A 13,179-nucleotide genomic window follows, 5' to 3' on the forward strand; every position below is an offset into this window, starting at 1 on the left:
TCATGTTGCAAATTATCCTAATGGTCTCTTGGATGTTCAGGGCAAATCTAAAAAATGAGCAACTGGTGAGGCTTAGCATACACATACAAAGAATCAGGATCAGAAGACCCCAATTTAAAATGCATAACTTCATCAGTATTTGGAGTAAATGCATAACTTCATCAGTATTTGGAGTAAATGCATAACTTCATCAGTATTTGGAGTAAATGCATAACTTCATCAGTATTTGGAGTATGAATACTCTCATACTTTTATGAGCTTTTATTTTGGCACTTCCGGTTACCGGCATTTTGATTTTGCATATTAGTTAAATATTTAGTTTCACCCGAAACATTTAGATTCAACATTTAGATTTAGATTTAACATTTAGATTTAGATTCAACATTTAGATTTAGATTTAACATTTAGATTTAACATTTAGATTTAGATTTAATATTTAGATTTAACATTTAGATTTAGATTTAACATTTAGATTTAACATTTAGATTTAGATTTAACATTTAGATTTAACATTTAGGTGTAACATTTAATATTTAGATTTAACTATTTAAAATATCTCTAAGTTGACAAATATTGTTGTATATGTGGTAAAAAGTGACCGTCAAAAATTCATACCAGTTAAATACAACATTGTTTGAAGCTAAATGTGACAAAATGTTGCTGTTATTTTCAGCATGAGACACTTTACAAACGGCGCCCCATAACCTCCAGCAGCTCCATCTCCTCAAAGTTGTCAAGTGTCTGGTAAATGTTGCAAGCTTTAATAAATCCTGCCATTATGCACACCACTTCTAGAAACAGAACAGAATGGACTCTTGAATGGAAGCATCAAGACATGGACACTTTAAAACAATAACTGGCTTTGTCAGCATCTGCAAAATGTTCACAAGGTTCATAACCCTTACGTGTCCAGTTTTGGTGCTGGATAACCACCTTGAGTAAGTAAGAAAGTACATGTTTATTTATATAGCACATTTTTATACACTGGGTGCAATACACTATATATATATATATATATATATATATATATATATATATATATATATATATATATATATATATAATATTAAATATTATAAATATACGATCTTGAATTTCAGAGAGGCTTTTGCATCTTAACTCAAGTAAGTGAAGTAAGAAGTGAAGTAAACATTTAGATTAAACACGATAAGAACCGATTTAACAACACTTTAACCTCTTCAAAAAAAAAAAAATCTTTTACCTTTTTTAATATTAACGACAATACAGCGAACGGACACGTAAGGGTTAACTCACTATTAATTCAGTTGGTTGCTTAATACTAAGCCATTAAAAGGTTATTAGAAGATGAATCACATATGTGTGATCAAATAATCAAATATCAAATGAAACCTTACCTTTGTGAATGTGTCGTCACGAGCCTGAGGAGATATCTGTATTCTCTATCAGTCTCAATAGCGATGTGTCACGGCGAGCCAATCAGGGATGAGTTCCCTAATGAATATTAATGAGCCGCGGGCAGGGTTGCTAGGTAACAGTTTTAGAAACACATAACAAACGGTAGCTACTTTTCAGTACTTGCCTGTTCACACCAGACGCGTATTCTCCGCGGCGGTCGACAAGCGCTTCTGCTCAGTTGTTGTTTATTCAGAGCTATTTTTTTTTACATCATGGGTAAGTAAATAACCTCATAAAATGAATGCACCATGTTTCTGTAACCAATAAGTTTGTACACTTCTTTTATTAATCCGTTGTCGAGACACACACGCAGCCAGAGAGAGAATATGGTAGACAGTTTTTTTCTTTGTTTGTTTTCATCTTTCTAGTCTGTTTAGATACACAAATATGATCGCATTTGTCACTCGCGGTATTTTAATTTGAAAATTGCTTTTATTTTGACAATTGACCGGATGTCTCGTGTTTCTTGGTGTGACTTCCTGCTGGAATGGACGCGGATCACTCGCGGTCGCGCAAAAAATAGACCAGACGCCGAAACTGGCACTTCACGGCGCGGGCCGGCCGCGGTGTGCCGCGGCGCTCCGCGTCTGGTGTGAACGACACCATAGGTTAACATGGGCGCCGAAAGGAAGCGGCCTCCGTTCCGCGCCGCTTTCACGCCGCTTCTGCGTCCGGTGTGAACCCGGCCTAAAACGAGAGTGCAAATTAATTTTTTTGCCTCGTTTTAATGATTTCCTGTTGCGTCTGCTATTAAAAAGGCCGAAAGATGCCGTCCCGCCCCTCCATGTTCGGCGGTCAGGTTTCATTCTCGGGCAGCTTTCATGAGCGGGTCTTTTCCGCTCGGTATGTGCGTCGCGCTCTGTGCTCCGCGCGTGTGTGTGTGTGTGTGTGTGTGTGTGTGTCGGCTCGCTCTGTCGTTAATGGCCCAGCAGCGGCGAGCTCTCCGTTCCGTGTGTGTGTGTGTGTGTGTGTGTGTGTGTGTGTGTGTCGGCGGCTCTGTCGTTAACGGCCCAAAGGCTTCAATCATGTACTAAGCACTGGAAAAGTAAAGTCCACTCAAGTAACGTGAAATTTCTCTGTTGACTTCTGTTTGCTGAGCTGGTATAGCCATGCTGGGCAACAATGGTAAAATGACCTGCTCTGATCACATGCTCTGGTAATAATAGCTTTGTAGGACTATATTTTGTTTTAATAATTAATAAAATAATAATAATAATCTGTTAAATTGATTATGTTGATTGATTATTGAAAAAGAATAATATATTGATATATTGATGTTTAATATTTTAATATAGGGCTATTTTCTGTTCCCTTTTTTTCCTGTGTTGTTTAATTAGGTGATTCTAAGTTTAAATATTGATGATTACAAGCTTGGGGGAAGCGCAATTAATTGCAATTAATTACAGAAATTGTGCAATTAATTAGTTAATTTTTTTTAATCGATTCCCAGCCCTAATATAAATATATATATATATATATATATATATATATATATATATAGGCCTATATAATAAAGATGGGAAATTTTACTTGTCTTACCTTATTCTGATTTTATGATACACTCAAAATATTTCACAACAAATCCTTTAAATTTAATGTAAAAATAAAAACTAAAGTAAGTGTTGGGCTCACGTAACCCTTTCATTAGAATCAAAACGTTTCAACAGTTGTGATGTATTTGGATGCTAAACTATTCTTTATTATAGGCTTTGTACTTCACTCGTGTTCCAATATCGACGGAAAAAATCATCCTCTTCACACGCGCAAAAATGTGCTTGGAAAAATCACAGTGGAGCAGTGCTTACTGTGAATGTACGAATTGTACTACTGACTATTTAAACAGAGCAGTGTGTATATGTTAGGTTTACTATTTTATTATATTTTATTAAGGCTATAATGAACAGGCTGCGATGTCAAGTTTGCAATGCTGGAATGTGTGTGTGATTTAACAGTAGACACATAAAAACATAATTGGCACACAATTTTGTTCATACAGGACATCATTCAAACTGCAAAGTGTTTGCTTATATTTATATACACTCGCAATAAAACACAACATTGTGCTTTTGTAAAATAAATTCAAGCAATCCACCCCCCGAAATGGCGTTCATTTTAAAATTAAACTAAAAGCTCTTGGCTAAACAGGCATTCATAACTGTGAGCGCCCACGGCGAGGAACAAGCAGAACAGAGCGAACGTTTTTTAGTTAATTCCTACTTCCATAGGAATTCATTGAAAATGCTCACTCTACTCAGCACCATTATTAAAGTCTGTGCAGACATCTGTATTTTACTTTAAGTTAGCGATTTAAAAGCCCCCAGCGGTGTCACACGTCGATTAACCGACATCCCTAATATATTTATATATATATATACAATAGGCCTACCTAATTTGGCTTGCCCGACCAGAGTAGCCTGATTTGAACGTCAATGACAAAAAATAACTTGGGAATCACTAAAACGAGAGATTATTCTAATTTTATTACATTCATTTTAAGTTGCAATCAACAGTTGATAATAAATGTATTACTGATCAATGGTAACAAGGTTGCGCTGCTGAGGCTCGTGCAGCTTCTCCAGGAGAAACGTAAACAAATGAGCGCAGCACGCAAAAAAGAAACCCAGTTAACAACATACTGACTATAAAAATTACAAATATGGAGTTTTTATATATTTTATAACCTATGATAGAGTTAAGCAACCTCACTTGACGAGTAGGCTACCGTTTCCTGAATACAATCACGATTGAAACTGTGACATTGATTTCATACAACAGGTTAATAAACAGTTATAATTAAGTCACTTACATTTTAGATGCAATGTTGACTGTTTTTGTTCTGTTTCAGTAGCAAAAATAGTTAAACAAAGATCACAGCAGAACCGTCGCGCATCTCACGGCAACTTGTTTTCTCATTACTGAATGATTCAGCATTTTGAACGAATCGGTTGACTCAAAGATTCAATGATCAATCCATAAACATCTGTCTCAATCATGAATGACTCAGTCATTCGAACGAATCGTTTGAACGAATGAATCAATGACTCGCTCATTAAGACGGTCGCCTGGCGACACCTAATGGCGGTTTAGTGTTATGTTTAAAAGTATCATTCTTTCCAACGTGTGTGCACCAGTATCAATGTCCGTGCGGACGTCCGAATTTTACTTTCACTTTTATCTTAGCGATTTAAAAGCACCCGCTTGTGTCACACGTCGATTAACCGATGGGAAAATATCCTCACAGTCATATACCTAATACATTTATATTTAAATACAATATAGGCCTACCTAGTAAAAAGTTTAATATACTATTTGTATATCCTTTTGGACACAAGAGGGCAGAATAGCCCTATGTTTGCTTTTTTGTTGAACCAAATAGCACTAAATAGCCTGTTTTTAACTTTTTTTATACTTCTTGAATTGCAAAAACAGAATAAAATGGGTTTAGTTCTAATATTTGTATAATTTTATATAAAAATAAACGGTGTATAATTACATTTGTAGAAGATATGAGATGTTTTCTGATTCCTTTTTTGACATTACTTTAATCCCTCGCCATATCAAAACCGTTTGAGATATTCAATATCCGTTCACAATTTAGCATCTTGAATGTATTTTCATCATGTTGAAAAAGTTTGGTGTGAATAAAATAAACCACTTAGCAGGACTGGGTAAAAATTCAGAGGCTGATTTTGCAAAGAAATCCACATTCAAACCAAAATATCTGACTTCCTGATGGCCGGAGCTAATGAATGTAAATTAGAAAGTTGTCCGGCTTGATGAGTACAATATACAAACTATTTTTTTTTTACTGTAGTTAAAAACTAACCCGCCCACTTTTGTCAAAAGCATGTTGAAAGTGACACACTTCCTGCTGCCAGTTGGTGGCGCTATAACTTTGACTCACAATAGTTACATCCATCTGATCGGCCTCTTACCACGAACACACTGCTGAAGTTTCATCAAGATCAGTTAATGTATGCAGAAGTTATTCCACTTCGTGTTTCTCTTTTCTCGCCATAAATTCGTTTCCTCGCCACGGCCAAACCGTTCGAGATATCAAAAATCCGTCCACAATTTAGAATCCTCAATGTCTTGACTTCATGCACACCGAGTTTGGTGGGGATTGGATGAATTCTCTAGGAGGAGTACTTCGCATTCCACAGCAAGCGTTTTCCAAACAACCCATAATAGCCGACTTCATGTTGGGCTGGCGTAAAACTTGACCGGGGGAAAGTTGTTCGGCCCGATGAGATCTATATGTGTACCGAGTTTCAAATTAATTCATGCAAGCGTGTTTGATATATGGAGCAAGTTTTGGGACCCCGTTCAAGGGAGCGCTGTTGAGCCCCCCTGCCACGCCCGGGTACAAGCTTCAGCCCGGCCCTGATGGCAGGGGGTTCCGACTTGTATGTAAAGTTTCAAGAGTTTTTGAGCACGTTAAGGACCCCAAAAGCCCCTGAAACCTTGATTAACAATATAAAAGCAATAGTCAAATCCCCCCTCCCCTCACACACACAGAGACACAGAGAGAGGGAGAGAAAATTCTTCAGAAAATCCACATTCAAACCAAAATATCTCTCTTCCTGTTGGTCGGAGATCGTTAATGTAAATTAGAAAGTTGTCCGTCTTGATGAGAACAATACACATACCAAGTTTTGTTGCTGTTGATACAACTAACCCCCCCACTTATGACTAAAGGTGGCGCTACTGAGCCCCTCACCACGCCCGTTTCTGAAACTTTGCACATGTCTACTGGCTAATAAATGTGATGTGTCTGTCGAGTTTCATGCAATTTCAAGTATGTTAAGAGTCTCAAAAGCATCAAAAAAGAATATTAAAGTTTGATGCGTTGCCACGGCAACAGTATCTAAGATATCAATAATCCTTTCACAGGTCTACATCATCCGTGTGTTTACATTATACACATAAAGTTTGAAGCAAATCTGGTAAAAATAAGAGGGTGATTTCAAAGCATTTTGAAAGTGACACACTTCCTGCTGCCAGTTGGTGGCGCTATAACTTTGACTCACAATAGTCACATCCATGTGATCGGCCTCTTACAACGAACACACTGCTGAAGTTTAATCAAGATCAGTTAATGTATGCAGAAGTTATAACACACTTCCTGTGTCCCTTATTCGCCATAAATTCGTTTCCTCGCCACGGCCAAACCGTTTGAGATATCAAAAATCCGTCCGCAATTTAGCGTCCTCAATGTCTTGACTTCATGCACACTGAGTTTGGAGGCGAATGGATCAATTCACTAGGAGGAGTAGATCAAATTCCACAGCATGCGTTTCCAAACAACCCATAATAGCCGACTTCCTGTTGGGCTGGGGTAAAACTTAGAGCACGAAAGTTGTTCGGCCCGATGAGATCTATATGTGTACCGAGTTTCATATTATTACATGCAAGTGTGTTTGATTTATGGACAAGTGTTCGGATCCCGTTCCAGGGGGCGCTGTCGAGCCCCCCTGCCACGCCCGGGTACCAGCTTCAGCCCGGCCCTGATGGCCGCAGGTTCTGACCCGTGTGCAAAGTTTCAAGAGTTTTCGAGCATGTTAAGGGCCCCAAAAGTGCCCGAAAGGTTGACAAAATAATAATAATAATAATAAATATAGCTGCGAGCAGCGATTGCGGGCCCAAGCCGGTGGCACCGCCACCCTGGTGCCTTTAGTTACACTAAAGGCACCGGGGTGGCGGTTTCACCGGCTTGGGCCCTCCATCGCTGCTCGCAGCTATATTTATATATATAACAACAAAAACAAAATATATATATATATATATATATTTTTTTTTTTAAGTGTGTTTATATATATATATATATATATATATATATATTTATTTTATTTTTTTTGTTATATATATATATATATATATATATATATATATTACATTTTTTGGATGCTAAACATTTGTTTATTATAGGCTTTGTACTTCACTCACGTTCCACTATTGAAGGGAAAAATTATCCTCTTCACATGCGCAAATATGTGCTTGGAAACATCACAGTTTAGCGGTGATTACTGTGTTTAAATAGTCAGTACAATTCATACTATTCAGAGCAGTGTAATTTTTATATGTTAGGTTGACTATTTTATTATTATATTTTATAAAGGCTATAATGAACAGACTGCGATATCAAGATTGCAATGCGCTCGCTCTGCACCATTATCAATGTCCGTGCGGACGAACATATTTTACTTTCGTTTTTAAGTTACCGATTCAAAAGCCCCCAGCGATGTCACACATCGATTAACCGGTGGGAAAATTTTCCCACAGTCACATCCCTAATATATTTATATATAAATACAATAGGCCAACCTGAAAGAGAATTTTACTTGCCCGACCAGAGTAGCCTGATTAGAACGTCAATGACAAAAAAAATAACTTGGGAATCACTAAAACGAGAGATTATTCTAATTTTATTACATTCATTTTAAGTTGCAATCAACAGTTGTTAATAAATGGATTACCAGTAATCAGTTGATCAATGGTAACAAGGTTGCGCTGCTGAGGCTCATGCAGCTTCTCCAGGAGAAATGTAAACAAATGAGATCAGCACACAAAAAACAAACTCAGTTAACAACTTACTGACTATAAAAATGATAAATATGGAGTTTTGATATATTTTATAACAGTTAAGCAACCTCACTTGACGAGAAGGCTGTTTCCTGAATGCAATCACGATTGAAACTGTGACATTGATTTCATACAACAGGTTAAAAAACAGTTACAATCAAGTCACTTACATTTTAGATGCAATATTGACTGTTTTTGTTCTGTTTCAGCAGCGAAAATAGTTAAACAAAAAAGATCACAGCAGAATCATCACGCGCATCTCTCAGCAATGTGTTTTCTCATTTCTGAATGATTCAGCATTTTGAACGAATCGGTTGACTCAAAGATTGAATGATCAATCCATAAACATCTTAATCATGAATGACTCAGTCATTCAAACGAATCGTTTGAACGAATGAATCAATGACTCACTCATTAAGACGGTCGCCTGGCGACACTTAATGGCGGTTTAGTGTTATGTTTAAAAGTATCATTCTTTCCAACGTGTGTGTGATTTGTGTGTGCAACATTATCAATGTCCGTGCGGACGTCCGTATTTTTCTTTCACATTTATATTAGCAATTTAAAAGCACCCGCTCGTGTCACACGTCGATTAACCGGTGGGAAAATATCCTCAGACACATACCTAATAAATGTATATTTAAATACAATTTTGGCCTACCTAGTAAAAAGTTGTATATACTATTTTGATGTCCTTTTGGACACAAGAGGGCAGAATAGCCCTATGCATGACTTTTTTTTTTTTTACTTTACTGTTTTTAATTTTAGAATAAAATTCTTTTTAAAAACAGAAAAAAATGGGTTTAGTTGTAATATTTGTATACTTTTATATAGAAATAAATGGTATATAATTAAATTTTTAGAAGATTTGAGGCTTTTTAGTGTTTCCTTTTTGGACATTAATCCCTCGCCATAGCAAAACCGTTTGAGATATTTATTATCCGTTCACAATTTAGCATATTTAATGTATTTTCATCATGTTGAAAAAAGTTTGGTGGGAATAAAATAAATAGTTTAAGAGGAGTGGCTAAAAATTAAGAGGCTGATTTAGCAAAAAAATCCACATTCAGACCAAAATATCTGACTTCCTGATGGCCGGAGCTAATGAATGTAAATTAGAAAGTTGTCCGGCTTGATGAGTACAATATACAAACTATTTTTTTTTTACTGTAGTTAAAACTAACCCCCCCACTTTTGTCAAAAGCATGTTGAAAGTGACACACTTCCTGCTGCCAGTTGGTGGCGCTATAACTTTGACTCACAATAGTTACATCCATCTGATCGGCCTCTTACCACGAACACACTGCTGAAGTTTCATCAAGATCAGTTAATGTATGCAGAAGTTATTCCACTTCGTGTTTCTCTTTTCTCGCCCTAAATTCGTTTCCTCGCCACGGCCAAACCGTTCGAGATATCAAAAATCCGTCCGCAATTTAGAATCCTCAATGTCTTGACTTCATGCACACCGAGTTTGGTGGGGATTGGATGAATTCTCTAGGAGGAGTACTTCGCATTCCACAGCAAGCGTTTTCCAAACAACCCATAATAGCCGACTTCCTGTTGGGCTGGCGTAAAACTTGACCGGGGGAAAGTTGTTCGGCCCGATGATATCTATATGTGTACCGAGTTTCAAATTAATTCACGCAAGCGTGTTTGATCTATGGACCAAGTTTTGGGACCCCGTTCAAGGGGGCGCTGTTGAGCCCCCCTGCCACGCCCGGGTACCAGCTTCAACCCGTCCCTGATGGCAGGGGGTTCCGACTTGTATGTAAAGTTTCAAGAGTTTTTGAGCACGTTAAGGACCCCAAAAGCCCCTGAAACCTTGATTAACAATATAAAAGCAATAGTCAAATCCCCCCTCCCCTCACACACACAGAGACACAGAGAGAGGGAGAGAAAATTCTTCAGAAAATCCACATTCAAACCAAAATATCTCTCTTCCTGTTGGTCGGAGATCGTTAATGTAAATTAGAAAGTTGTCCGTCTTGATGAGAACAATACACATACCAAGTTTTGTTGTTGTTGATAAAACGAACACCCCCACTTATGACTAAAGGTGGCGCTACTGAGCCCCTCACCACGCCCGTTTCTGAAACTTTGCACATGTCTACGGGCTAACAAATGTGATGTGTCTGTCGAGTTTCATCCAATTTCAAGTATGTTAAGAGTCTCAAAAGCATCAAAAAAGAATATTAAAGTTTGAAGCGTTGCCATGGCAACAGTATTAAAGATATCAAAAATCCTTTCACAGGTCTACATCTGCCGTGTGTTTACATTATACACATAAAGTTTGAAGCAAATCGGGTAAAAATAAGAGGGTGATTTCAAAGCATTTTGAAAGGGACACACTTCCTGCTGCCAGTTGGTGGCGCTATAACTTTGACTCACAATAGTCACATCCATGTGATCGGCCTCTTACAACGAACACACTGCTGAAGTTTAATCAAGATCAGTTAATGTATGCAGAAGTTATAACACACTTCCTGTTTCCATTATTCGCCATCAATTCGTGTCCTCGCCACGGCCAAACCGTTCGAGATATCAAAAATCTGTCAGCAATTTAGCATCCTCAATGTCTTGACTTCATGCTGACTGAGTTTGGAGGCGAATGGATGAATTCCCTAGGAGGAGTACATTAAATTCCACAGCATGCGTTTCCAAACAACCCATAATAGCCGACTTCCTGTTGGGCTGGCGTAAAAAGTAAAAGTACGAAAGTTGTTCGGCCCGATGAGATCTATATGTGTACCGAGTTTCATATTATTACATGCAAGCGTGTCTGATTTATGGACCAAGTTTTCGGACCCCGTTCAAGGGGGCGCTGTCGAGCCCCCCTGCCACGCCCGGGTACCAGCTTCAGCCCGGCCCTGATGGCCGCGGGTTCTGACCCGTGTGCAAAGTTTCAAGAGTTTTCGAGCACGTTAAGGGTCTCAAAAGTGCCCGAAAGGTTGACAGAAAAATAAGAAGAATAAGAAGAAGAAGAATAAATATAGCTGCGAGCAGCGATTGCGGGCCCAAGCCGGTGGCACCGCCACCCTGGTGCCTTTAGTTACACCAAAGGCACCGGGGTGGCGGTGTCACCGGCTTGGGCCCTCCATCGCTGCTCGCAGCTATATTTATATATATAAATATATATATATATATATATATATATATATATATATATAATAAAGATGGGAAATTTTACTTGTCTTACCTTATTCTGATTTTATGATACACTCAAAATATTCCACAACAAATCCTTTAAATTTAATGTAAAAATAAAAACGAAAGTAAGTGTTGGGCTCACGTAACCCTTTCATTAGAATCAAAACGTTTCAACAGTTGTGATGTATTTGGATGCTAAACTATTCTTTATTATAGGCTTTGTACTTCACTCGTGTTCCAATATCGACGGAAAAAAATCATCCTCTTCACACGCGCAAAAATGTGCTTGGAAAAATCACAGTGGAGCAGTGCTTACTGTGAATGTACGAATTGTACTACTGACTATTTAAACAGAGCAGTGTGTATATGTTAGGTTTACTATTTTATTATATTTTATTAAGGCTATAATGAACAGGCTGCGATGTCAAGTTTGCAATGCTGGAATGTGTGTGTGATTTAACAGTAGACACATAAAAACATAATTGGCACATAATTTTGTTCATACAGGACATCATTCAAACTGCAAAGTGTTTGCTTATATTTATATACACTCGCAATAAAACACAACATTGTGCTTTTGTAAAATAAATTCAAGCAATCCACCCCCCGAAATGGCGTTCATTTTAAAATTAAACTAAAAGCTCTTGGCTAAACAGGCATTCATAACTGTGAGCGCCCACGGCGAGGAACAAGCAGAACAGAGCGAACGTTTTTTAGTTAATTCCTACTTCCATAGGAATTCATTGAAAATGCTCACTCTACTCAGCACCATTATTAAAGTCTGTGCAGACATCTGTATTTTACTTTAAGTTAGCGATTTAAAAGCCCCCAGCGGTGTCACACGTCGATTAACCGACATCCCTAATATATTTATATATATATACAATAGGCCTACCTGAAAGAGAATTTGGCTTGCCCGACCAGAGTAGCCTGATTTGAACGTCAATGACAAAAAATAACTTGGGAATCACTAAAACGAGAGATTATTCTAATTTTATTACATTCATTTTAAGTTGCAATCAACAGTTGATAATAAATGTATTACTGATCAATGGTAACAAGGTTGCGCTGCTGAGGCTCGTGCAGCTTCTCCAGGAGGAACGTAAACAAATGAGCGCAGCACACATAAAGAAACCCAGTTAACAACATACTGACTATAAAAATTACAAATATGGAGTTTTTATATATTTTATAACCTATGATAGAGTTAAGCAACCTCACTTGACGAGTAGGCTACTGTTTTCTGAATACAATCACGATTGAAACTGTGACATTGATTTCATACAACAGGTTAATAAACAGTTATAATTAAGTCACTTACATTTTAGATGCAATATTGACTGTTTTTGTTCTGTTTCAGTAGCGAAAATAGTTAAACAAAGATCACAGCAGAACCGTCGCGCATCTCACGGCAACTTGTTTTCTCATTACTGAATGATTCAGCATTTTGAACGAATCGGTTGACTCAAAGATTCAATGATCAATCCATAAACATCTGTCTCAATCATGAATGACTCAGTCATTTGAACGAATCGTTTGAACGAATGAATCAATGACTCGCTCATTAAGACGGTAGCCTGGCGACACCTAATGGCGGTTTAGTGTTATGTTTAAAAGTATCATTCTTTCCAACGTGCACCATTATCAATGTCCGTGCGGACGTCCGAATTTTACTTTCACTTTTATATTAGCGATTTAAAAGCACCCGCTCGTGTCACACGTCGATTAACCATTGGGAAAATATCCTCACAGTCATTTACCTAATACATTTATATTTAAATACAATATAGGCCTACCTAGTAAAAAGTTTTATATACTATATTTATATCCTTTTGGACACAAGAGGGCAGTATAGCCCTATATTTGCTTTTTTGTTGAACCAAATAGCACTAAATAGCCTGTTTTTAACTTTTTTTATACTTCTTGAATTGCAAAAACAGAATAAAATGGGTTTAGTTCTAATATTTGTATAATTATATATAGAAATAAATGGAGTATAATTACATTTTTAGA

General features: G+C 37.4%; 1 protein-coding gene and 2 long non-coding RNA genes across 3 annotated transcripts in view; 2 read left to right on the plus strand and 1 right to left on the minus strand.

Moving 5' to 3' along the window:
* Positions 1–13,179, plus strand: part of LOC309487745 — a 167,030-nt gene that overhangs the window by 94,969 nt on the left and 58,882 nt on the right. The window lies entirely within an intron of this gene.
* LOC309487746 overlaps positions 1–13,179 on the minus strand; it is a 169,919-nt gene that overhangs the window by 20,976 nt on the left and 135,764 nt on the right. The window lies entirely within an intron of this gene.
* Positions 1,635–13,179, plus strand: part of LOC309487741 (dynein axonemal intermediate chain 2-like) — a 50,986-nt gene continuing 39,441 nt past the window's right edge. Inside the window, exon 1 of the mRNA XM_082155544.1 lies at positions 1,635–1,653. Coding sequence (XP_082011670.1) covers positions 1,650–1,653 — 4 coding nt within the window. The 5' untranslated portion in view covers positions 1,635–1,649. The remainder of the gene's footprint in view (positions 1,654–13,179) is intronic.

This window comes from Leuciscus leuciscus, assembly GCF_965113295.1.
Source record: "Leuciscus leuciscus genome assembly, chromosome: 23".
Lineage (NCBI taxonomy): Eukaryota > Metazoa > Chordata > Actinopteri > Cypriniformes > Leuciscidae > Leuciscus > Leuciscus leuciscus.